This window comes from Magallana gigas, chromosome 3 (assembly GCF_963853765.1).
Source record: "Magallana gigas chromosome 3, xbMagGiga1.1, whole genome shotgun sequence".
NCBI lineage: Eukaryota > Metazoa > Mollusca > Bivalvia > Ostreida > Ostreidae > Magallana > Magallana gigas.
In genome coordinates, this window is record NC_088855.1 from 26,437,270 (window position 1) to 26,461,350 (window position 24,081).

A 24,081-nucleotide genomic window follows, 5' to 3' on the forward strand; every position below is an offset into this window, starting at 1 on the left:
GGACAGTAATTAATCAATGAACTATAATCACTCTTATAACGGTACTCTTTATATACACAGGGAGTGGAATTGCCGTAAAGATCTCAGCCTTAGGGCAAGATTATTAACACAACCGGTGTCAGCCTATTGTATAAACATTAGTATTGATAATTGCCGATTACATATTTTAAGATTGAATTTGACCATAAGATATATTTTATTTATACTTTTCACTAACAACTCTTTACTAATAAAATAATGAAACTTAAAAAACAATCCCCCGGACCTACTGCAATATTTTTTTCCATTCAAATTTGGTTTCAATTTTTCTGCGCAATGTTATCTTCCCACAAGTGATATATGGAACCATGTGACGATGTGTTTATAAAAACGGAACGGTAAAACTTTTAATTGATTAAATACAATGTACCATATTTTTATAACTGTTAGGCCAGCATTTTTTTATTTTTAGGTTTACGAACCACAAAATGATAAAGTTCTGTAGGAGGAGGAAATAAAAAAAAAAAAATCTCTTTTGACCTACAATTTTTTTACTTTAAGGTTTACGAACCACAAAATTGTAAAGTTCTGTAGGAGAAAAAAAACCTTTTATGACATCATCTTTATTCTAATATTAATATAATGAATGACAACTTCATGATAGTGGTGTGTAACTGCATCAAGTGTAGCATGTGAAAAGTATGTCATCAGTGTAACATATCTCTGAAATAGTACAATAGAATATTAGACATAGAGCTTTGATATTACATGTACATATAGCAATGTCAGGGGTGTGCAATTACAAAATTTGGCCACAAAGTTACTAGCCCAAGATTCAAAGTTACCAGTCAAACTATTGTCGGACATGTCAACATTTCATTAAAAAAAAAACAACCTAAATTTTATATACATAAAGTAATAATGTTTTATCCTGTATGATACTAGTATTTAATTATTAATATACAAAATATTTATTACTTTCTTGTTTTCTGCAGTTAAAAAATATTCAACTTCATTGATCTCTCACATTTTTTTTTACAAAAATGGTTTTGGTGTTTATATGTGAGAAAACTCAAACATAAACAGACTCTATAAAATCACTGCAACTATATGTGTGCATGTATTTTATCCTGTTGAATTTTCATGTACAAAGTACAACTATGCAATTAATTATGTAATGGTAAATTTTAATTGAAAATAACGGAAAATGCACAAACAATAATATGATTTTTATTTTAATTCACTAGGCAGGTCACTTTAAAACATGTTCATGAAAATAGTTACTGCAGAATATCTCTAATACATCTCTCTCTCTCTCTCTCTCTCTCTCTCTCTGTAAAATAAATTTTTAAAAAAGCCAATGAATACATATGCCAATTCAACACAAAAAGAAAGGGAATCATTTTTCAGTGATGTACTTGAAAACAGCTGCACAGGTAACTATCGAAGCCATGTTCAGTGAGGTATGACTATCTCGTCTAGCCACTGGTCAACACTGTCAGTAAAACTTCAAAGTAGGAAACTTACAGCAGAGTGTTTGTAGAAGCTTCTCTGAAGAATGTAGCACGAGAAAAAGATGCGTAAGAAATTTTTAGGCTATCATGCCACAAGAAGAGCAGATTTTATGCCTCTGTGATAACAATGACGATACACTTAATTTTCTTACTAGAAAAAATTTGCTGTCGGGGAGAAAAAAAAAATCTTTTTTGTAATTTTATTTTTTTTCTAAAAACTCAGAAAACCGAGCGGCGGGTTTGTAAACCTAAAAATAAAAAAATGCTGGCCTTATTATTATGTATTTAGTGTTAACAGATGAGTGAAAATGATAATTATTAAAGATGAACAGTGAATTCAACAACAAAATTTTTAATCACACAGCCAACTCAAGATTATTAAAACCAAGATTTTTAATGCTATTTTTAACAATTTTCTGACCTCAAGCCTACGACAAGTTGAACAAGGCGATAAGTCTGGTGCTCTGCTTCAGAGAACAAAATACGGACTAATCGTCAAAAATAATACGGTATAACATATCACATGACAACATTTTTCATTTGAGTATATTCATCAATCAAGTGAGTAAGGTTATAAAACATCACTCCAGTTCATGCCTGGTAAACAACAATTGTTTGTAATGGGGAAAACCAATTAAATTTTTGAAAGAAAGTGAGCGCACAAGATTGTAAATTTGCAGGAATTCTCGACACGAATAAATTGTGATTTAAATGTCTATAACCTCGAAAGGCTATGTCATAATATATTATGTTGAGAGTAGAAGTACATGGCTATTCCGGTTATTAAAAAACTCACAAGCTTTCAAAAATGACATTGAGAGGTAAACCGATAACTAGTTATATTGGAAATGTTAATTCAAACATATTTTAATGAAGTTATATTATGTATATCCTAAAAAAACTAGTAATAAGAAAAGAAAATAGTGTTCATACAGCAGATCTAGAAATCAATAACGACAAATTAAAATATACCGGTATATTATAATTCAACATTATGTTATAATAACAAACATTTAAAGCAAAAAAGTTTTAATTTTAAAAAAAAAAGACCATCAGTTGGATTTGAACTCAAAACACTGCATGTTTGTATTCACTAATCCAGTACGAAACCACTGAGCCATGCGAGACTTGTCAATATGCGATGTAAAGTACTGTTTGGAACAACACTGTCATATCAATGGACTTTGTTTTTTATCCTTCAAAAAATAATTTTAAAAAGTACATAATTAGTCATCTCTGGGTCATCTCTCCATCTTTTTTTAAAAAGCGACTTTTTAAATGTTGAAATGTGTTATCTTTACACGTTTCAAATTTGTGGAGAGAAGACCCAGAGACAACAAAATCATTTAAAAACAGTTGTAAATAAGTAGGATTTTGCATAAATTGCATCGTGTTGCTATATTTAGACCCATATTATGATAAAACCTTTTGCATTACAAATATTTTTCCACTCATTCCACATCCAACAGAAACCAAATAACGGTTATAATTCGAAAATTGTTTAAAATTAATTGATGAAATTTTCACTCTCCTTGTGCGCCCAGATTCCTGCCGAATGTACATCTTAAGCGCCCACTTTCTTTTTTAATTTGAGCGCATTGAGGTACAATTTTTTTCTTTCACGTATAGTAATTTTTTTTATTAAATACAATATCTAGCTAGTAGTTGAAGACAAGAATGTACCTATGTGCATGCTCTCATATATTTTGATTGCTTTATAAAGTGAGGGGGCAGAACTAAAATAAAAGGAGTTGGAAGTTAACAGTGTACCCCTACCAAAAGTTTAGTTTTATATCTTTGGATATAATTGGAAGTTAACAGTTATATTGCATAGGATTTTCTTATTTTCGGTAAAAATGGTATTTCATAAAAGTGCTATGTCAAAGATTAAGTGTATGAAAATAAATGTAAAAATTGGATACTTTCTTTTTTTGTTTTTCTACTATGGGGCCATATGGTACAATGTCCTATGAACGCCCATATAAAACCATTGTTGCTCAGGTAAGCGTTGTGGCCCCATGGGCCTCTTGTCAGTTGTTTGACATCACTTGACGTTGTGGAAACATGAAACTGTGAATCTATTTCATGCAAAGTAAAAATTGCTGTATATTTAGAAAAAATTATTAAAATCATGTTATTTTTTGCATACTTATTTTCAATTGATACCCATTTAATAAATCATGCGTTATCCTACAAAGTACACATTAATTTTTCCATGAATTACTGTGTCTGCGAACTTTTCTAACAACCCTCGAATATGTATGCTGAATTATTTCAAAAGGTGTCATAATTCTCCTACATCCTTACAGCCATTGTGCCAGTGTTGCTGGACGCCTTGCAGGAACCTGGTAAGAAAACACTGCTCTGTCTACAGTGTCTCCTAGAGACCAAGTTTGTGCACTTCATTGATGCTCCATCTCTGGCTCTGATCATGCCAGTCGTGGAGAGAGCTTTCTTGGATAGGAATACAGAGACCAGAAAAATGGCAGCTCAGATTATTGGAAATATGTATTCCCTGACAGACCAAAAGGTGATATCACAGTTATGGACCTATTGCCTTCATGTATTTATAAGATTATAGATATGTCCTTTTATTAAAAATTTAAATAATTCTGCCAATTTACAAAAAAATCTATTCATTACATAATCAAATGCATGTATATACACTCAAGTGTACTATGAATTAATTGTTATGGAGTGTATATTTCTTATGAAAATGGTATTTAACAATGCTTTTCTAATTTATTTGTAGGATCTAGATCCTTATATAGAAAAGGTCATTCCTGGTCTGAAACAGTCATTACTTGATCCAGTTCCGGAGGTCAGAACTGTGTCATCTCGGGCCCTTGGTGCTATGGTAAAGGGTATGGGTGGGGCCAAATTTGATGAACTGCTCAACTGGCTGATGGAGACCCTGAAGTGTGAACAGAGTTCTGTGGACCGGTCAGGAGCCGCTCAGGGTACACCTTTCATCATAATTCAATCACGTTATCATGTTATATCAGTATTTTTATGGATTTTTTTTTTCATAAACAAATTTTGATAAATAATAAAAATTGCTCTGAATTTTGTACTAAATAAATGCACTTAAAACGTATAACTTCTTTTCAACAACTTTGGCAGAAAACTGGTGATAAATTAAGTATATGTACATCGCTAATTGCTATTCATATATGTATCAGAATAGGCACATTCAGAAAGATGCTAATTCAAATTCACACTAATCTCTTGAAAAATCATTTTCCCCCGAAATATTGCACACCCTTAATTGATATAATACATGTACAGTAATCAAGGAAAGTAAAATTTCTCTATCTGAAATTGTATGTACATGTAGGTACAAGAGACAATAAATATTTGATGGGGCTCCATGGTGGTCATTTACTGATTATTTTGTAGGTCTGAGCGAGGTGATTGGTGGGCTGGGTGTACAGGAGTTGCATCGTCTGATGCCAGGGATTATCCAGACAGCTGAGAGGAACGATATTCCATCCCACGTCAGAGACGGCTACATCATGCTCTACATCTATCTACCTGTCGTTTTTGAAAAGGATTTCTTGCAGTATATTGGACCAATTATTCCATCAATTCTGAAGGTAGAAAAATAATATTTGCATTATGTAATAACAATTGAATATTGACGTAGTTCTTATTGATGAAAAAGAAATGCATTTGTAGGTGTACAGATTGCAAATGCATTGCTGACTGAAGATTTGCAAAGCATGGGTTTTTTTTCAGGCATTGGCTGATGAGTCAGAGTATGTGAGAGACACGGCTCTGAGAGCTGGACAGAGGATGATCAATCTGTACGCCGACACGGCCATTGAACTCCTGCTGCCCGAGTTAGAGAGGGGATTGTTTGATGATAACTGGAGGATCAGGTACAGCTCTGTACAACTGCTGGGAGACCTCCTGTACAAAATCTCAGGTCAGTCAAATAAAATCTCTGGAAAGTCGTTATTTGTGAATTTTACTGGTAGATTTGAAATGATAATCACAGTATTACCTGTATTTGGGTTATTTTTGTTAGTAAAAAAATTCTGTAAAGAACAAGTGCACTTAAGCTATAGAGAATGGGCCCTTTTTCAGTGCCGTTTTTATGTAGAAAATATCAACAAATTGCTTTTTTTTCGTAATAGTTAAGCACTCATGGATACTTCTGATTTATATGCACGCTTAAATTTACCAAAATTAGAATACAATTTAAAAAAGTGAGGATTTTTTAATGCCTATGAATAATCTAAATCTGGAAAAATCGAACTGAACCTACTTGAATTGTGTCTATTTAAATCAGAGGGAGGAGACATTTAAATCAACATTGCTCTGTTGGTGGATCGATTGGCGCGTTTGCTGAATTATACTTTATGCATTATTTTACGTCTGAAACAAAATTCGAATGAAGCTTTGAAGTTGCATATTACCATTATAAGTGACAAACAAACATTCCTGACCATACAAAGATGGCGATCTAAAACGTGTTAATGTTTTACAGTGAGCACATTTAACACACGTTTACCTGGATAGAAACCACGTGATTGTTTGAAATAATTTATTCCATGCGTGAGTTCAAACATGGGTCACGCAGGTAATAGCTTTCGCTTGCTATAGGAAATACCTTGAAATTTTCATACGTTTTTCATATTTTAGGTACCAGCCTAACCGAGTACAAACTTCTTACTTTCACAGGCGTTTACTAAATGTATAATGCGTATTTTGTCTTTTCCACAAGTTTTTACTCGGTTAGGCTGACAGTAAACAAAGGCTTTAAAATGAATGCCTGTCCTCGATTTACCAAACAAAATCACGAATGTCTGCTGACCCCTACTATGTTTTAAAGCTTCGCGATTTTTATAAACAATAATTTCAGCGCTAAAACTTGTGAATTCTTATGGAATAGATATCAATAGATAATGTTATGGGAAAAAATATGCTTGATTTGGTTCTTCATTTTTTCACTTTTCACCGGGGCCCATAAGTGCACTCGTCCTTTGTCCTGAATTCTATTTATAAAAGGGATGTTATTATACCCTTGCTCTGAAGGAGAGGGGAGTATACTGTTTTACTCTTGTGTTTCTGTTTGTATGTCTGTCCATAACAAATATTTCTCAGTAACTATTATGGTGGGATATTATTCTCATATGAACTTAACATGCAAGAAGACTCAAGGTATGTTATTTTGTCAGTATGGACATGTTTATTGAGAATATTTCATTTTTTTTTTTTTATGAAAAAATAGTAATACACATGTAATGAATGAACATGCATTAAATATCATGGACATTTTTTTTTCTATAGTAATGCTGCATTGTCTTTATCATATGAATCAGTCCTTTCGTTTCAGTTTTTGTTCAAAAATACTATCTGATCTATAACGACTGATGATAACTGGCTTCAAAGTTTGTTAACAATGCCTGTCGAAAACATCCTATTAGATGGCATTGATGTATCTGGTATTGATAAATATTTTCATGCTAGACCAGCGATATTTGGAAACAGTACTTAATTTTTAGAGGATCAACGTTTTGCATTTCTTTTTATTTAAATATTTCGACTCTTCACTTTCCAATTCTTAATTCAGCTTGTCTTGAAACGCTGTCAGAAAGTCCAACGATTGTTTAGCTTTATATTTTGTTTAGGGTGCAGGGGGGTTGTTCTTTGCTGATGGTCTCGAGGCTCGCGTTTAATCAATTGTAAATCATCCAGCAGACACGGGAATGTAATTTTAAAACTGTCTGTAAATCAAATGCTCCTTTCACACGTAGTTGTATTGTGTGGTCTATACAATGTGAAGACTTGTAAGATTTTCAGATTTCGAGAATGAAAGATCTGCATTTACCATGTACAAGAGCAACGACTTTCCCATCAAAACGGCAACAGAAAGAATATATTTATTACCAAATAGCGATTTCATAATCATTCACGCATGATTAAAAAAACAATGGACAGTGAGGACAATTTTGAGGTGTTTAAACAGTAATTAGCACCTTTAACTCCAGTACACATCCCTTTAATTAAGCTAGAAGGAAACCAGTTACACCCAAATTAAAGCTTTAAGTTCAAGTTCATTTATTTCACTCATAACATATAATGTTACATGAGATGCAGAAGAATTATATACAAAAGTATAAGAAAAGCAGGATTTACAAAAAGAAACAGAATAAAGTAAACAATGAATTTGTTATAGTTGTTACGTAGGATGACCGACCAAATCAAATATTTAAGCGATGTTTGAATATGTTCATCTAAGATTTTTATAGTTCTGGGTGTTGAATTTTGATAAAATTGTGTCCGATTTTTTTAAACCGATTTCAAAATTTGTAACCGGTAGCATTGTTTTGACCGATTAATCGGTTAACTGGTTAGCAATTGCCATCCCTAATATTTTTGTACCAATCAGACATCAACTTCCTGTTAAATGATGACTTTGTTTACTTTTATCCCAAATTTTTTTAAAAACAAAATCTTGTCACAGATTTCACAGCTACTATTAATTGCAGCTGCTTGAAATTTTATTACACTCTTGCAGTATAGTGGAATTCGTTTTTGAACCAATCAGACATCAACTTTCTGTTAGATGACTTATTGCTTATTATGTATATTCACATCAGATTGAGGGTATCACTTGTGAGATTGGCTCACAGGCTCCGGGATCATGAAACTGTCTTAAATTTTAAGTCAGACTTAAGTCAATGAATTTGCACTTAAATTTTAAGATTGTTCTTAAAGTGGATCACAAAAAAATGACTTAGGGTTAAGTCTGAAATATTGTCTTAAATCTTAAGACAGCTGTTAGGCAGACTTAAGTTTATAGATTCTTACTATGTAAGTTCAAAATGGCGACACTCGTTGGATTTTTAAGAAGAAATGATCAGCAAAGAAGGTTGCTCCCTCGTCCTCGGGTTTTCAATTTATAGTCTAGGTTTTTCCCCTTTGTGCACTTGCTATTGAAGTTATTTCCCTTTGTTAAACTGAAAGTGTGTAAACACGTCTGTATAATGACTGATATGTTATCCAGTAAGAAACTATGCTAATATTTGTGTGAAGCATCTTTTAAATATAATTTTTTAAACTTTGTGATATATGATAATGTTTACGATGCAGCCGATAGGAATCTTCAGAAGAAGAAGAGTTCCACTTTTAACAAATTCTGTCGAAAAATCGCGCGAGTTACTATGGAGTTTAGCTAAGACAAATCTTAGCTAAGTTTTTTCTTAGATTGTTTTGTGATCCCCTTAAGTAAGCAATCTTAACTAAGTCTAAATCTTAGATTTAAGACAAAATTCTAACTTAAATTTAAGACAGTTTCATGATCCCGGAGCCTGATATCTTGTTCATGTATACATCTTGTATTTCACAAAAAATTATAGCCTTACCTTGAAGGGAGGGCATATTGCTTTGCTGCTGTCTGTCGGTCGGTCGGTCCACCAACAGTTTCCATTCATTTTCTTCACAAAGGATGTACATATTGAAATGAAATTTAATATACAGGTTTATCATAATAATATCTAGGTCTAGTTTAAATTTGGGTGCGATTGAGCAATTTTCGAAAGAGTTGTGCCCCTTGGACGTTCCAGTTCCAATTATTTGCAGTTTCCGTTTATTTTCTTCGCAGAGGATGCACATATTGAAATGATATTTGGTATGCAGGTTTATCATAATAATATCTAGGTCAAGTTTGATTTTGGGTGCAATCGAGCATTTTTCTATGAAGCCATGCCTTTTGGACTTAGAAAAATTTCAATTATTTGTAGTTTCCATTCATTTTCTTCGCAGAGGATGCACATATTAAAATGAAATTTGGTATACAGGTTTATCATATAATATCTAGGTCAGATTCGATTTTTGCTACGATCGAGCAATTTTCGACAGCGTTATGCCCCTTGGATGTAGAAAAATACCAATTATTTGCAGTTTCCGTTCATTTTCTTCGCATATGATGCACATAATGTAAGGAAATTTGGTATACAGGTTAAGCATAATAATATCTAGGTCAAGTTAAATTTTTGGTATGTTCAAGCATTTTTTGACGGAGTTATGTGCCTTGGACTTAAAAAATTTCAATTATTGGTAGTTTCCGTTCATTTTCTTTGCAGATGTTTCCAAGGGAGGGGGGAATAAGTGTTTTACAAACATCTCTTGTTTTTTAAGATGTTTATTGCAAATTGTCAACTGATGATAATTGATGATGATATTTGTTTTGATGAAGGTGTCTCTGGCAAAATGTCGACAGAAACAGCTCACGATGATGACAACTTTGGAACAGAGAGTTCTCAAAAGGTAATAGGACCAAACAACCACCATTCACAATTGATTTACAACAAGATTGAGTTTTGTATGTGTTATGGATGCTTTGATTTTTTTTATGGCGTCGAGCGAAGCTCGAAAGCCATCTAGGGATCGTACGTCCGGAAGTTACATTTTTAGGAGCCAAACAACTCAAATGAGTGCAAAGTTTTCGTATGTGTTTCAAGAAAAATAGATGACATACTTCAATTTCGAGCAGAACTGTACGTCAACAAAACAAGTTTGCAGATTCGAAATGGTTGCCGTCTTTAAAAATGTTCACATTTTATTGAAAACAATATGTCTCGGTTTCAGCGGATGAATACACTAGCACCGAGACACATGCGATAGCTGGGCTTACATACTCAATTTGGTTATGAAATGTACTAGCCTGCAAAATAGATGATTTTGTATCCATATCGAAAATTGACAATGCACAAATGTTTGATCTTGTAGAAACAAAACTTCCTAATCGAGCGATAAGTACATCTACATAAACCAACTAGTGAACTACTTTCACTTTGTAAACAACGTGAATGGGTGCTTTCTTTTATCTACCCCCGATCTTTTCGGCCCGTGTCATTTGGATCCTTGTGAATTTTAGATGAAATTGATAATAAGAGACAGAGTGGTTATCAGCAGTATACAATATATAGAATTAAACACAATAATAATTTAAATATTTATTTCCATATAAATAGAGAAAAAAATCTAAAAAATTTTTAACTCCTAAGATATTACTATAAACTTAAATTTTCAATTGAAATTCAAAACTTTTTAAGAATTAGGTGAGCAAATTTGTAATGAATTGTAATTTTATTAGTTATGGGATAAATAACATTTTCTATTTTTTTTGAAAAATTTTTTTTTTGATAATTTATGGAAAACAAAATACCAGCTTTTGAACTTGGTCATTTTTTGGCAAAATATTGCATATAGGGTACCATCATTGTATGGATAAGTCCTCCTACAGTTTTCAAAATAGGAAGTTGTTCTTTTGCAGATCAATTAAACATATATCAGAGGTATGCATATTGCTAGGATTTTGATTTTCGATAATTTATGAAAATAATACCAGCTTTTGAACTTGGTCATTTTTTGGCAAAATATTGCATATAGGGTACCCTCATTGTACGGATAAGTCCTCCTACAGTTTTCAAAATAGGAAGTTGTTCTTTTGCAGATCAGTTATACATATATCAGAGGTATGCATATTGCTAGGATTTTGATTTTCGATAATTTATGAAAAAAATACCAGCTTTTGAACTTTGCCATTTTTTGGCAAAATATTGCATATAGGGTACCCTCATTGTACGGATAAGTCCTCCTACAGTTTTCAAAACAGGAAGTTGTTCTTTTGCAGATCAATTACACATATATCAGAGGTATGCATATTGTTAGGATTTTGATTTTCGATAATTTATGAAAAAAATACCAGCTTTTGAACTTAGTCATTTTTGGCAAAATATTGCATATAGGGTACCCTCATTGTACGGATAACTCCTCCTACAGTTCTCAAGATAGGAAATTTTTCTTTTGCAGATCAGTTATACATATATCAGAGGTGTGCTTATTGCTAGGAGTTTGGTTACTGATAATTTATGAAAAAAAAATTAAGTCATTTTTTGGCAAAATATTGCATATGATATAGCGTACCCTCATTGTACGGATAACTCCTCTTACAGTTTTCAAGATAAGAAGTTGTTCTTTTGCAGATCAATTATACATATATCAGAGGTGTGCATATTGCTAGGATTTTGATTACTGATAATTTGTGAAAAAAAAACTAGCTTTTGAAGTTAGTCAATTATTAGCAAAATATTGCATATAGGGTTACCTCATTGTACGGATAACTATTCCTACAGTTTTATAGATAAAAAGTTGTTCTTTTGCAGATTAATTGTACATGTATCAGAGGTGTGAATATTTTTAGGATTTTTATTTCTGATTATTTATGAAAAAAATACCAGCTTTTGAACTTAGTCTTTTTTTAGCAAAATATTGCATATGAGGTACTTTATTTCACTGGATATGGGTTGACATGGATTATGGATACAGTTCACATATAAAAAGAAAACCCAGTTAGCTGTCTCATTGACAGCTTTTCACTTGTTTAAAAAATCATTTAGGTTTTTACTCTTCAAATTAACTTTAACTCGACGCCATTGTGGCCCTTCAGGCCTTTGATTTATCTTTCTATGTTCATGTATGTATATGATCATTTTTTTGTCAGGTCATTCTGAAAGCCCTTGGTCGGGAGAGGCGTGACCGGGTATTGGCTGGGCTGTACATGGGTCGATCAGACACAGCTCTACTTGTCCGTCAGTCGGCACTACATGTATGGAAGATCATTGTGGCCCACACTCCCATGACTCTCCGAGAGATCCTCCCCACACTCTTTTCTCTCCTCCTTGGGTGTTTGGCCAGCACTAGTCATGACAAGAGACAGGTATGGTACATTGAGACTCTTGTCATCTGCTGTAGGTATTTCCAACCGATTGTTCAAGAACCTAATCATTTGCTTAAAATAAAACCTGTGTATGTCATTTGCAGTGAAGATCTGCAAAACAGTTTTTAGCTCACCTGAGCTGAAAGCTCAAGTGAGCTTTTCTGATCACTTTTTGTCTGGCGTACGTCTGTCTGTCAGAGTCCGTCTTGTCTGTCTGTAAACTTTTTACATTTTCGACTTCTTCTCCTTAACCACTTGGCCAATTGCAACCAAACTTGGCACAAAGCATTATTGGGTAAAGGATATTCAAGTTTGTTAAAATAAAGGGACACGCTCTATTTTAAGGGGAAATAATTAGGATTTATTGAAAATTTGGTGACATTTTTCAAAAATCTTCTTCTCAAAAACCATTTGGCCAGAAAAACTGAAACTTGTGTGAAAGCATCCTCAGATAGGGTAGATTGAAATTTGTTCAAATCATGGTCCCCGGGGGTAAGGTTGGGCCACAATGGGGGGGGTCAAAGTTTTTTCATAGGAGTATATAGAGTTAAACTTTAAAAAACTTCTTCTCAAAAACCATTTGGCCAGAAAAGCTGAAACTTGTGTGAAAACATCCTCAGACAGTGTAGATTCAAGTTTGTTCAAATCATGGTTCCCGGGGGTAAGGTGGGGCCACAATGGGGGGTCGAAGTTTTACATAGGATTATATAGAGTTAAACTTTAAGGTCAGACGACACGTTCCTCGAGAATCTTTTTTGTATCTCCACGTAATAAAGAGTTCCAAGAAAAAATATTAATTTTATCATTATTTTAAAAATGATAAAATTTAATTCAATGTAGTCATGTGTCTACATGGCCGAGTGGCTAGAATTTAAAAAATATATATAAATTTTTTTAAAATCCTATCAGTATCCTAGTTTTTTTTTCATGGGACTGTACGTATAAAGTAAGAAAAAAATTCCCAATTTTTATCAAAACGTCGCATTTTTCCCAATCCATTGGCCCCAGCCCCAGTACCAAAAATGGGTGTGAGAGGCCTGTTCAGTTCGTTTATATTTTTAATTCAGCTATGCTGAATAGGAAATACCAAGTTTAAAAAAACATGACTCAAACCAAGCTATGTATCTTGCTTATAATTCTATGATTGATGCTGAAATTTTGGTTGATCAATAGAAATGTCTTGCTAAAAGGCTGATATGCTGTAACTACTTTCTGGTGTCCCTTCTTAAACGATGAATTGCATAAAATCTACACAAATTTTTGATAGTTTTTAGAGCACAAATAAAAATGTCTTTTAAACAGTTTCCATAGTCCTGACACATTATTATAATGAGAATAAAAGCATAAGCGTTGTTCTTTAAAAATTATTGCCACGGAAAATCATCTTTGTAGACATTTGTTGTTTTTTAATAAAGATGAAAATAATGGGTGGGCTTTGGTACAATAGAGCAACATGCCTGCCAATACATTGATTTGAATTATTATATAGCTCTTTAACATATGTAACAACATTTTTGTCCCCCGCCGCAACGCGGTGCGGGGACATAGAAATGCCGGGCGTGGGTCTGTGGGTCCTTGCGTCCGTCCGTCACACTTTTTTGTAAGCGCTCTCATGCCTACAAATTTTGACGGATTTTCATTAAATTTAGACCAAATGTTTATACCACTAATACCTTGGTCAAGTTCGAAAATCAGCATTGGTCGATACTTTTTGTTGGAGTAATGGGACTTTGACCACAATAATGACTCCGTTTTATAAAAAAAATTGACCTTGTAAGTGCTCTCATGCCTACAAATTTTGACGGATTTTCATTAAATTTATACCAAATGTTTATACCACTAATACCTTGGTCAAGTTGAAAATCAGCCTTGGTCGATAGACTTGATACTAGTATACTGCTTGACCGGCGGGGGACCCAGGAATTCTATTCTTGTTCACTTAAGTTTATTCATCAGTCAAGTGAGTAAGGATATGAAATGTCATGCGTAATGAATTCATGCGTGGTAAACGACAATCGTTTATAATGGAGAAGGCCAATGAAATTTTTCAGTGTTTTTAATTTGAGGAATTGAGCAAATTCATTCTGGTGCATTGAGGTACACTTTTCTTCTTTCACATATAGGATTTTCAAAGATAAAATACAATAACTAGTAAGAAGTGGAGGAAGAAAATGTAACTTTATGCTCTCATGTATTTTAATCGTTTTTAAAAGTGATTGGGGGGGGGGGGGGGGGCTAAAATAAAGAGAACTGGAAGATAACTGTGAACACCAACTGAAAATTTAGTTATTTATATTGCATATAATCTTATTTTCGGTAAAAATGGTATTCCATAAAGGTCAAAGATTAAGTAAATGCAAAGATGAGTGTAAATTTGGATATTCATTTTTGGTTAATCTACCCAGGGGCCATATGGCACAATATCCTTTGAACGTCCATATAAGGCCGGTGTTGCTCAGGTTAGCAATGTGGTCCATTGGGCCTCTTGTTTTTGGTATATTAATCTGTAAAGCTGATTTTATAATGTCTATTGTTGCTCAGGTGAGCAATGTGGCCCATGGGCCTCATGTTTTTACTGGTAATTTACATGGTTAAATTGCTCTTATCAGGTGGCGGCTAGAACTTTAGGAGATCTGGTGAAGAAGTTAGGAGAACGAGTTCTTCCAGAAATCATTCCAATCTTGGAGAAAGGTCTGGACTCGGACCGAGCTGACCAGAGGCAGGGAGTGTGTATCGGACTGTCAGAAATCATGAAGGCCACCAGCAGAGAACATGTATGTCAAACGTTTAATTCACCCAGTATTTATAAAAATATAAGCAGTGGTTGTGGTTATGGTTGAGAAGTTTACACAAATCACGTCAGAAGGCCAATTTTTCTGTGTATCATATTTAATTCATGCGTTCATTTACAGCCAGATGTATAATTTATAAAGATATGATTGATACAATATTGCCGTTTTTTATTTGGCAGGTATCTGTGTATGCAGACAGTTTAGTACCAACAGTCAGGCGGGCATTAACAGACGAACTACCAGAGGTGAGGGAGGCAGCTGCTGAAACATTTGACAATCTACACTCCAATATTGGCCAAAGAGCCCTGGATGAAATTCTACCTGTACTTCTGAAACAATTGGTAGGTGTTCTATAGAGAAAAATTCATGTTCATGTAGATGTTTATGAATATGATGTGATGTAAGATATTATATATGAAAACTACATGTATGATCCTGGTACACCATTCAGGGTTGTATCTAAGACCCGGGGGATGGGGAATTTCCCCACCCTATAATGTCTTAATTATCCAGCTATTATTGCATTTTAAACACAATCGTGCTATAAGCTAGACCCTTCTTCCTTCTACTTCAATCTTGGAAACAACCCTGACCATTACATCTTCAATATTATCTTTCTGTGTGTGTGTGTGTGTGTGCGTGCGTGTGGGCATGCTTGTACTTGAATATCTTGATTGGAAGCCATATTCCTTTTTTTTTCAGGATGATGATGAGTTCGCTGAATCGGCTTTAGACGGATTGAAACAAGTGATGACAGTCAAAAGTCGAGTTGTCCTGCCATACCTTGTTCCCCAGGTAAATAATAACTTAAAATGAAAAAATTAAAAGGTGTGGGGGTAGAGTAGTCTGAATTGAGTTATGACAGTGCCACCTTGCTAATCATACTTAAATAGCTGGCCATGGGAATTTCCAACTCCACATCAGGCACTATTGCATCTACCATGGGTTTCTCATGCAGAGCCTGAGGGAGCCTATTTCTGGGTTCCCCACCCCTCTTTTATGAGGGCCCCCTGCTAGGAGGTTGTATAGCCTTTGTCTCAGACCTTCCCCTAGGTTTTACAGAGTGAGAAAGCCACTCTAGTGTGTAACCCAGTAAGCAAGCATTACCACCACACAAATGAAAATGGCACACTGGACTGTTATATAGGTGGTATTTAAAATTTCTTATATATTAATGTTTAAGAATGATTCAGCACTCTTTTTGCATGAAAAACAAATAACTTTATCAGTTTCTTAATTTTTTAAATTTTATTATGTTGAAATTAAATTATGGATTGTATTTGGAATCAAAATATGTGTAACATAAATAAAGTTTAATGCACAACTTTGCAGTTAGAATATGATGAAAAGGAAAGACAACTCTTTGTTAAGACTGGAACTTCTTCCAGAGTGACTGCTCTTGTGAGATTAAACATTTTTATTAAAAATTGTTTTGGATTTTTTTTTTCCAGTTGACTGCTCCTCCTGTAAATACCAGAGCTCTGTCATTCCTGTCATCAGTAGCTGGCGATGCCCTAACCAAGCATCTATCCAAGATTCTTCCTGCTCTTTTGTCAGCACTGAGCTGTAAAATGGATACTCCCGAGGAAGCTCAGGTAAAGTGTAAAACATGCTCATTTATTATTAACTACATTGTACTTAATATAACAACTTAATTACTGCTTTAATATTTACAAAATAAGTATCGCCTAATACATGTAATGATCAATTAACAGAATACATATTTTAAAAAAATTAATTAGTGCTTTGGTGATTTTTAAAAAATATTATTTGTTGCATGAATGAATTTTTCCTTCTTTAGGAAATAGAATATTGTCGTACAGTGGTGCTGTCAGTCACTGATGATGTGGGGGTGAGGACGGTAATGCAGGAACTTCTGTCCGCCTCGCAGTCACCGACCGCCAGCGAGTGCTGGAGCGCTGTTGCCATTCTACATACTTTCTGTGAGAAGACCAGTGCTGATTATGCAGATTATCTGCCACAACTGTTCCGGGGCCTGATTGGACTGTTTACTAACTCCTCAGAGAAAGTACTTCATGCTGCATGGGATTGTCTCAATGCAGTTACAAAAGTAAGCATGTGTTGTGTTTACAAGATGTAAAAAACTAAATATGCAAGTACATGTACTGTATTTTTTTTATGAATGGACATTTAGGCGAAATTTTTTTTTTTAATTGGATTACTGATTTTATATTTTAAAAATTGGGTCAGTAGGTCGAAAAAAAAAAACGAAAAAAAAACTTCTGTCCAAACTCTTGGAGAGTGGAGCAACTTGTAGACTGCTCCACCCAGCAAGTTGATTCTTGGCTACCTGTACTTCTGTCTAACGACTTTATTTCCAAAACTATGAAACATGGGTTCTTTCACTTTCAAGAACTTCTGACACCGCTTGCCCCACAGTATGCATGGGACAACACTGTTTCAAGGTATTAAATGATAGTTTAATGTCATTTTTGCAAACGACAGATATGTGAAAGTATGCCATTTAAATGATAAAACACAAACCACCGTTGGACAACATGGCACGTGTGTGATAGAGAAGTCCGTATTCCAAACCCGATCAATTTTAAAACTGAAAGTGTAAAAGTTAAGGTATTTTTTTCGTGAATGAAACCAATTTATGTGGTTTTTAGCTCACCTGAGCTGAAAGCTCAAGTGAGCTATTCTGATCACATTTTGTCCGTCGTCCGTCTGTCCGTGTTTACGAGAGTGCATGTATTGGGTTCTTTTTATACTTAATTGGTACTAATTGGGTACTTTTTTCTTATTGGGTATACCCAAGAGGAAGTGTCGCTTAATCTACTTAAAATGCCTTAATTGGGTACATGAAAGTTAGTACCCAACAAAACTTAGACACTGCGACTTGTCCAATAAAGTGTCTGAAAAAGTTGCTTCTATGGACGCACCATGTATTCGCTTCTATATCATACTTTCGGAACACTAAATTTAGCTAAGCTGCGGTCATAGTAACTCCCGAGAGTTCCGAAAAGCAACCTCCGTTAATCTTGTTCTTTCAAGCGTTTGATATCACACACAACAACAATGGCGTCTGCAAGGCATAGTGAGCACGAGGTCAAGATCCAAAAAGTAAGTTTCTTGATTTATTCACACTTTAAAAATAAGTCTTGCTTTGATACATTTTGTCAAACATAAGGATATTTTACTTTATTAATCAATTTTGAACTACATTCGGATAATTATAGTAATAAAAGGACTTATGTGTATTTCGAATTTCCTCTGTCTTGATCGTCTTAACATACATTGAATAGCGGATGCCCTTTTTATTGAAAGTAAATTCAATTCAAAACCACCATTGTCCTAGCCTCTGTTTTTTGCAAAGTTAAACCCGAACTTGCTGGACTTCACGCACGAGTGACCTGAGACAATAGACAATACAGTTAAACACTATAGAGAGGCCCAAGCTGAGGGGGTATACACAGCTGTCCTGTTAAATGGGTGATTTGACACCTAATTACTGGTGCAATAATTTGATAAATAACAACTGTATTATCTCTTTGAAATTAGTAGGCTAATTGTACAAGCTAGATTAACACTGAGACATCGTAAGGTTATCTAAAAAATAGAATTAACACAAAAGAATATATTTTATGGAGATAATTTGAAATTTCAACACCGAGGCATCTAAAACCATGATTTGACTAAAGAAACATTTTAATAAAAAACTAGATGTGAAGTTTTTCTATTCTTTTCTAAGCTTTTAAGCTATCGTCAGATTAACCAGAATTTTCTCTGCTTCCCAAAAAACGTAACTACACTTCTTGAAGAATGCAGAAACTTAATTAATTCATAATAAAAGATTGCAATATTGTTTTGCAGATTTTAATGCCACTTGATTTTTAAAAACCCTAAAATAACAATTTCAATATCCAAATTTCTGTGGTAAAAAGGGTTTAATAATTTTGCCAACAGTTGTCTACTTATTTTCTTTTGATTGAGAAGTGGACAGGCATAGTCTACACTCATGCTATGCCTGTCTACTTCTCAAAAGAGAATATTGTCTACATTATACATGTCCTATGATTCATTACTGGATACAGATGTGTTCAAGTTTACATATAGCCTAAATGAAATAAAGAATTTTTAATGCATTATACTTTAAAACTAGTCAGACTGTTCTAAGGGATGAAAATAAATGTAAATCAATTTAAGAGAGAAAAAAAAAATGAAAATAAAATATTGAATAACACTTAATATGTGAATGCAAAAGCAAATCATTTTTTGTACAATAATATTGTTTCATTACAGATCTTGAGGTCACATTTGATTACGATGCAAAATTTTCCTTAAAATACGCTTGTTTCCAAGGATTAATGATTTATAATATTACCGCAAAAAAAAGGTGCCTCTTTCAAGGTTTTATAATATTTACCGCAGAGAAAAGTGCCCTTTTCACCATTATTTAACATGCCCTTTTCAAATCCTAGATTTAACACTATACCAGGCTGTATATTAAAAACTATATTATTTATGAAAGTGAGAAATCGTAAATGTGGATTATGAATTTTTATACTATGCTAACATCTTGTATATTTTTGACGATGAATACATTGTTGGGTAAAATAATATTAATAAATCGCCTGTCCAATTTTTTTGTTGGATATCGTGAATCAGTAAGTCCATTATAAGTATAAATATAGAGATATATTTGCATTTTTATTATGCACAGGTGGATCAACTACCAAGAGAACAAAAGATGTGCTAATTTTAAGGTAAGAGCATATAATGATACGTGCCACATTAAGTATTTTACTTTCTGTAGTAAATTGAAGGTAAAGAACATGGCGGTAGCGTGTTGTGAGGACCAAGCTGCTATGATTGTTGGTATCTTACACTTGTAAATTCATGTGTATTTGTGTGTTTGCATTTTAAACTTTAGATTAAATGGCCATAAAGAAACAAGAAGTTTGGTTTCTATGGTTAGAACACTGACAGGTGTACATCAAATAAATAGTGAATGTAACCTTGGCTTGAATTTAAGCAGAAGCATGACACAATGATCAAGCCTTATGAAATTTTTTTTAATCGATTTCCTTGTATTTCAGGAGATGCTGTAGCTCTTCTCCTAGATGGGGGTGTTTGGTGGCCAGGAGCATGTTCCTTGACGGAAAAAAGTAAGTGTATGTAATATTTTTTGTGCTTTTTTTCTTTTCTTAGAAACATCTTAATGCATGTTATCTTCAAGTGAAAAGCACATTAATTTGCTATTTCAAAAGTTTTGAGAAATGGATTCCTGTATTTAATTTTCTTAATATTTCAGTGTGAATGCAGACAAAGGAAAAAAAATTGTAATGAACATTTTTTTACTGCTTGCTTGTTTACACCATCATAATTATATTCCTTTGATGAACAGTTAGATGTAAACCGTTTGTTGTAAAGGTGTTTGAAAATTTGGTTTCTGGAACTTGATAAATTGGGAAAAAAGCACTTTTCAGTTGCAATTAATTGAATAAAACTTTCTTGTAGTGATAGAAGAAGAAGACATACAGGAAGATGAAGAAGAGGATACATCACCTCGAGGAAAGAAAACCTCCTCATCTAGTAAATATTTGTTTCTTCATATCATACCACATGACTGATTTGAGTTAATCTATTAATTCAATTAACTTTTCTAATTTCAAACTCCATCCAAACAGGATATTATCAGTCACACTTTGTGTGCAAAGTAATTAATTGTAAATGAGGCCAAGTGTGTGTTTCAGTCCTTGTTAAGATATGATTTGAGTTATTTTATTTTCTATCTTTATTTAATTAACATATTTTATGTGACGTACAAATTTGTTTCATTGCAGCATGAATGAAATGGACGGAGGCTGAACTGGAGGAGGTTAAGGAATATTTCAGAGAATGTCTGATCTCGAACACCACTCCAGGAAGAATAAGTTGCAATATGTGGATAGAGGAAAGCAGAGCTAATATAATAAGCTATGGGAAACTCTAAAGAAGAAAGTGTGGAGTCTGCCCCCCCCCCCCCCCCAAAAAAAAATAAAAAATAAAACCACCTTGACAGTTTTTGGATCTAAAGTCTACAGCAAAACTTAATTATGTAATGATGTTTGTTTTCATCTTCCTCCTTGCTCTTATTACAGTGAATTTTTATTTTTTTAGTTTATTGCTTGAATTTTCTTGAACTGTGGCCATGTTGCAATTATTTAAGATCCATGCTTAGAAAATTGTTAATTGCTAAATTGTCATTTGCATAACAGCCAGGTAGTTGCAAAATGATGGTACATGTACCTTGACCTATCATAAATTGATATTTGTAAAGGTTTCTAGACCAGATATGTAGTGTTCAAAAAATATTTGAACTATTTAATGCTTATAATGCTTATGAATGCCAATTGTTTTTTGAAAAATAAAAACGAAATGTTAAAATCTCGTGAGATTTGCTTCTTGTGATTCAATGTGGTTATACATTCCTCGTATTTAATTAGGAATCTTCAGTACAAAACAAGGGCTATATAAATGCCCTCTACTGATTGGGTTGTATTCTAATGCGAGGGAACAGATATTGAAGAAAAATGCCGACAGATGTTCCAAATATCTGTTAAGTTATATATCAGTTAAGGAAGATAGGTAACAAAGAGGATTTGGAGAGCCAGGTGTCCAGATCTTGTTGGGTTGTATTTCAATTAGAGAAAAATAGGTTACCTACAGGATTTGGACCATGTCCAATTCTTGTTGAGTTGTATTATAGTTAAGGAACGAAGGTAACCAAGAGGTTTTGGACAGGTGTCCGACTTTTGTTGGGTTATATTCCAGTAAAGGAAGAAAGGTAACCAAGAGGATTTGGACAAGTGTCCAACTTTTATTGGGTTGTATTCTAGTAAAGGAAGAAAGGTAACCAAGAGGATTTGGACAAGTGTCCGACTTTTGTTGGGTTATATTCCAGTAAAGGAAGAAAGGTAACCAAGAAGATTTGGACAAGTGTCCAACTTTTATTGGGTTGTATTCTAGTAAAGGAAGAAAGGTAACCAAGAGGATTTGGACAAGTGTCCGACTTTTGTTGGGTTATATTCCAGTAAAGGAATAAAGGTAACCAAGAAGATTTGGACAAGTGTCCAACTTTTAGTGGGTTGTATTCTAGTAAAGGAAGAAAGGTAACCAAGAAGATTTAGACAGGTGTCCAACTTTTATTGGGTTGTATTCCAGTAAAGGAAGAAAAAGTAACCAAGAGGATTTGGACAAGTGTCCGACTTTTGTTGGGTTGTATTCAAGTAAAGGAAGAAAGATAGCCAGGAGGATTTGGACAGGTGTCCGATTCTTTTTGAGTTGTATGCCAGTTAAGGAAGAAAGGTGGCCAAGAACATTTGTACAGGTGCCCAATTATTGTTGGGTTGTATGCCAGTTGGAGAAGAAAGGTAGCCAGGAGGATTTGTACAGGTTTCTTATTTTTATTGGGTTGTATTCCATTGAAGGAAGAAAGGTAACCAAGAGGATTTGGACAGGTGTCCGATTTTCATTGGGTCGTATTCCAGTTAAGAAAGAAAGATAGCCAGGAGGATTTGGACAGGTGTCCAATATTTATTAGGTTGCATTCCATTTAAGGAAAATAAGTAATCAAGAAGATTTGGACAGGTTTCTAATTCTTGTTGGGTTGTATTTACATTGATATGATACAGGTAACCAAGAGAAGCTGGACAGGAGTAGAATACCTGTTGGCTACTTGTTTGTATCAAATATGAATGGGACTTTATCATAAGACTTGCTTAGTTTTCTTGTAATGAATAACATGCTTTTCAGTAGGAAGCACTTTAAGGTAAATTGTAGAAGGAAATAATATTTTTTTATCTAAGCAAAACAACTTCACAAAAACATAGTTTGCCTCACACAAAACATTTGCAGTTTTGTCACAATATACCTACAAACAATAAATCAAGCATTAATTTGGAATGAATAAAGAAAAATAAAAAATAAATTCAATAAATGTGGACACTTAAATATATTTACCCAATTAGATTAAAACAGTTACAACCCAAAAACTACACTCTCGTATGTACGGTTTTTTCATATCCAATAAGCAATATCCAACAGAACTTGGACTTGACGAACCCAATAAATAGCCTAATGTGTGTCCGTCCGTCCGTCTGTCCGTCTGTCCGTCTGTAAACTTTTTACATTTTGAACTTCTTCTCTAAAACCGCTTATCCAATTTCAACCAAATTTGGCACAAAGCATCCTTATGGGAGGGTGAATATAAATTGCAGAAATAAAAGTCCGATCTGCATTCAAAGCGGAGAAAACCTTGAAACTGTAGAAAAAGGGGGGTGCATTTTTAAAAATCTTCTTCTCAGGAACTACCTATGCAAATTCAACGCAGTTTAGCATAAATTATCCTTATGGGAAGGAAAATATAAATTGCAAAAATTAAGGTGTAATTCTGTTTCAAATTTGAGTTATTACGAAAATAATAATAAAGGAAAGGCGTGTTTCAATCAGTTTAATAGCTTCGGGTTCGGCATCCGGTAAAATGATTCCATACTTCTAAAACGAGGTTCTTTGTTTCAAGCAGCCATGACATTATACGAAAAAGGGTCGATCGGACTATGATGAAATTGCTTGTTGTGCAACAGTTCGCGTATGAAGGGAAATTTTGAAACATGCAAAATATATTGGTGCCGATTTTGTGAAGTAAATTGAGGCTAAATATTTCAATGCGTTGACAGTTTTCACACATGACGTTGGTGTTAGCTTGTTCTGATTTTCGTTTCGTTTTCATTATTTATGCTTTGTAACATGGAAACTATCGTCTGTATTTCGTGATTTTTACGTATCAAATCAAACAGAGACTTCGGTAAATCAAACAGTTAACTGTTTTCCTGCGCAAATTAAGCAAAATCTGATGTAGGGGTACTGAAATACAATTCATTCTATCGGTAATTCGGCATTATCTTTTGCGTAATGGAAGATTAATGCAATAGGTTTTGTTGAGATGCTCGGCATTTTCTCGAGTTTATTCAGTTTAAATAGAGTTTGATATCGCTGACGGAAATATGTAGGTATATACATGTATCATATATATGATTCATTTCGAAAAAATAAATTG

At 33.8% G+C, this 24,081-nt stretch overlaps 1 protein-coding gene and 1 long non-coding RNA gene across 2 annotated transcripts in view; both read left to right on the forward strand.

Annotated features, from left to right (window-relative positions):
- The window catches only part of LOC105324846 (stalled ribosome sensor GCN1), a 173,096-nt gene that overhangs the window by 134,688 nt on the left and 14,327 nt on the right, over nt 1-24,081 (forward strand). The window contains exons 34-44 of the mRNA XM_034481722.2: nt 3,803-4,023; nt 4,246-4,453; nt 4,893-5,089; nt 5,232-5,421; nt 9,700-9,770; nt 12,010-12,225; nt 14,835-14,999; nt 15,197-15,358; nt 15,720-15,812; nt 16,469-16,612; nt 16,819-17,088. Coding sequence (XP_034337613.2) covers nt 3,803-4,023; nt 4,246-4,453; nt 4,893-5,089; nt 5,232-5,421; nt 9,700-9,770; nt 12,010-12,225; nt 14,835-14,999; nt 15,197-15,358; nt 15,720-15,812; nt 16,469-16,612; nt 16,819-17,088 — 1,937 coding nt within the window. The remainder of the gene's footprint in view (nt 1-3,802; nt 4,024-4,245; nt 4,454-4,892; nt 5,090-5,231; nt 5,422-9,699; nt 9,771-12,009; nt 12,226-14,834; nt 15,000-15,196; nt 15,359-15,719; nt 15,813-16,468; nt 16,613-16,818; nt 17,089-24,081) is intronic.
- LOC117691009 (uncharacterized) lies at nt 17,240-21,413 on the forward strand. The gene is made up of 5 exons (XR_010711978.1): nt 17,240-18,104; nt 19,705-19,747; nt 20,081-20,149; nt 20,502-20,576; nt 20,828-21,413. It is a non-coding gene; the product is annotated as an uncharacterized lncRNA (long non-coding RNA).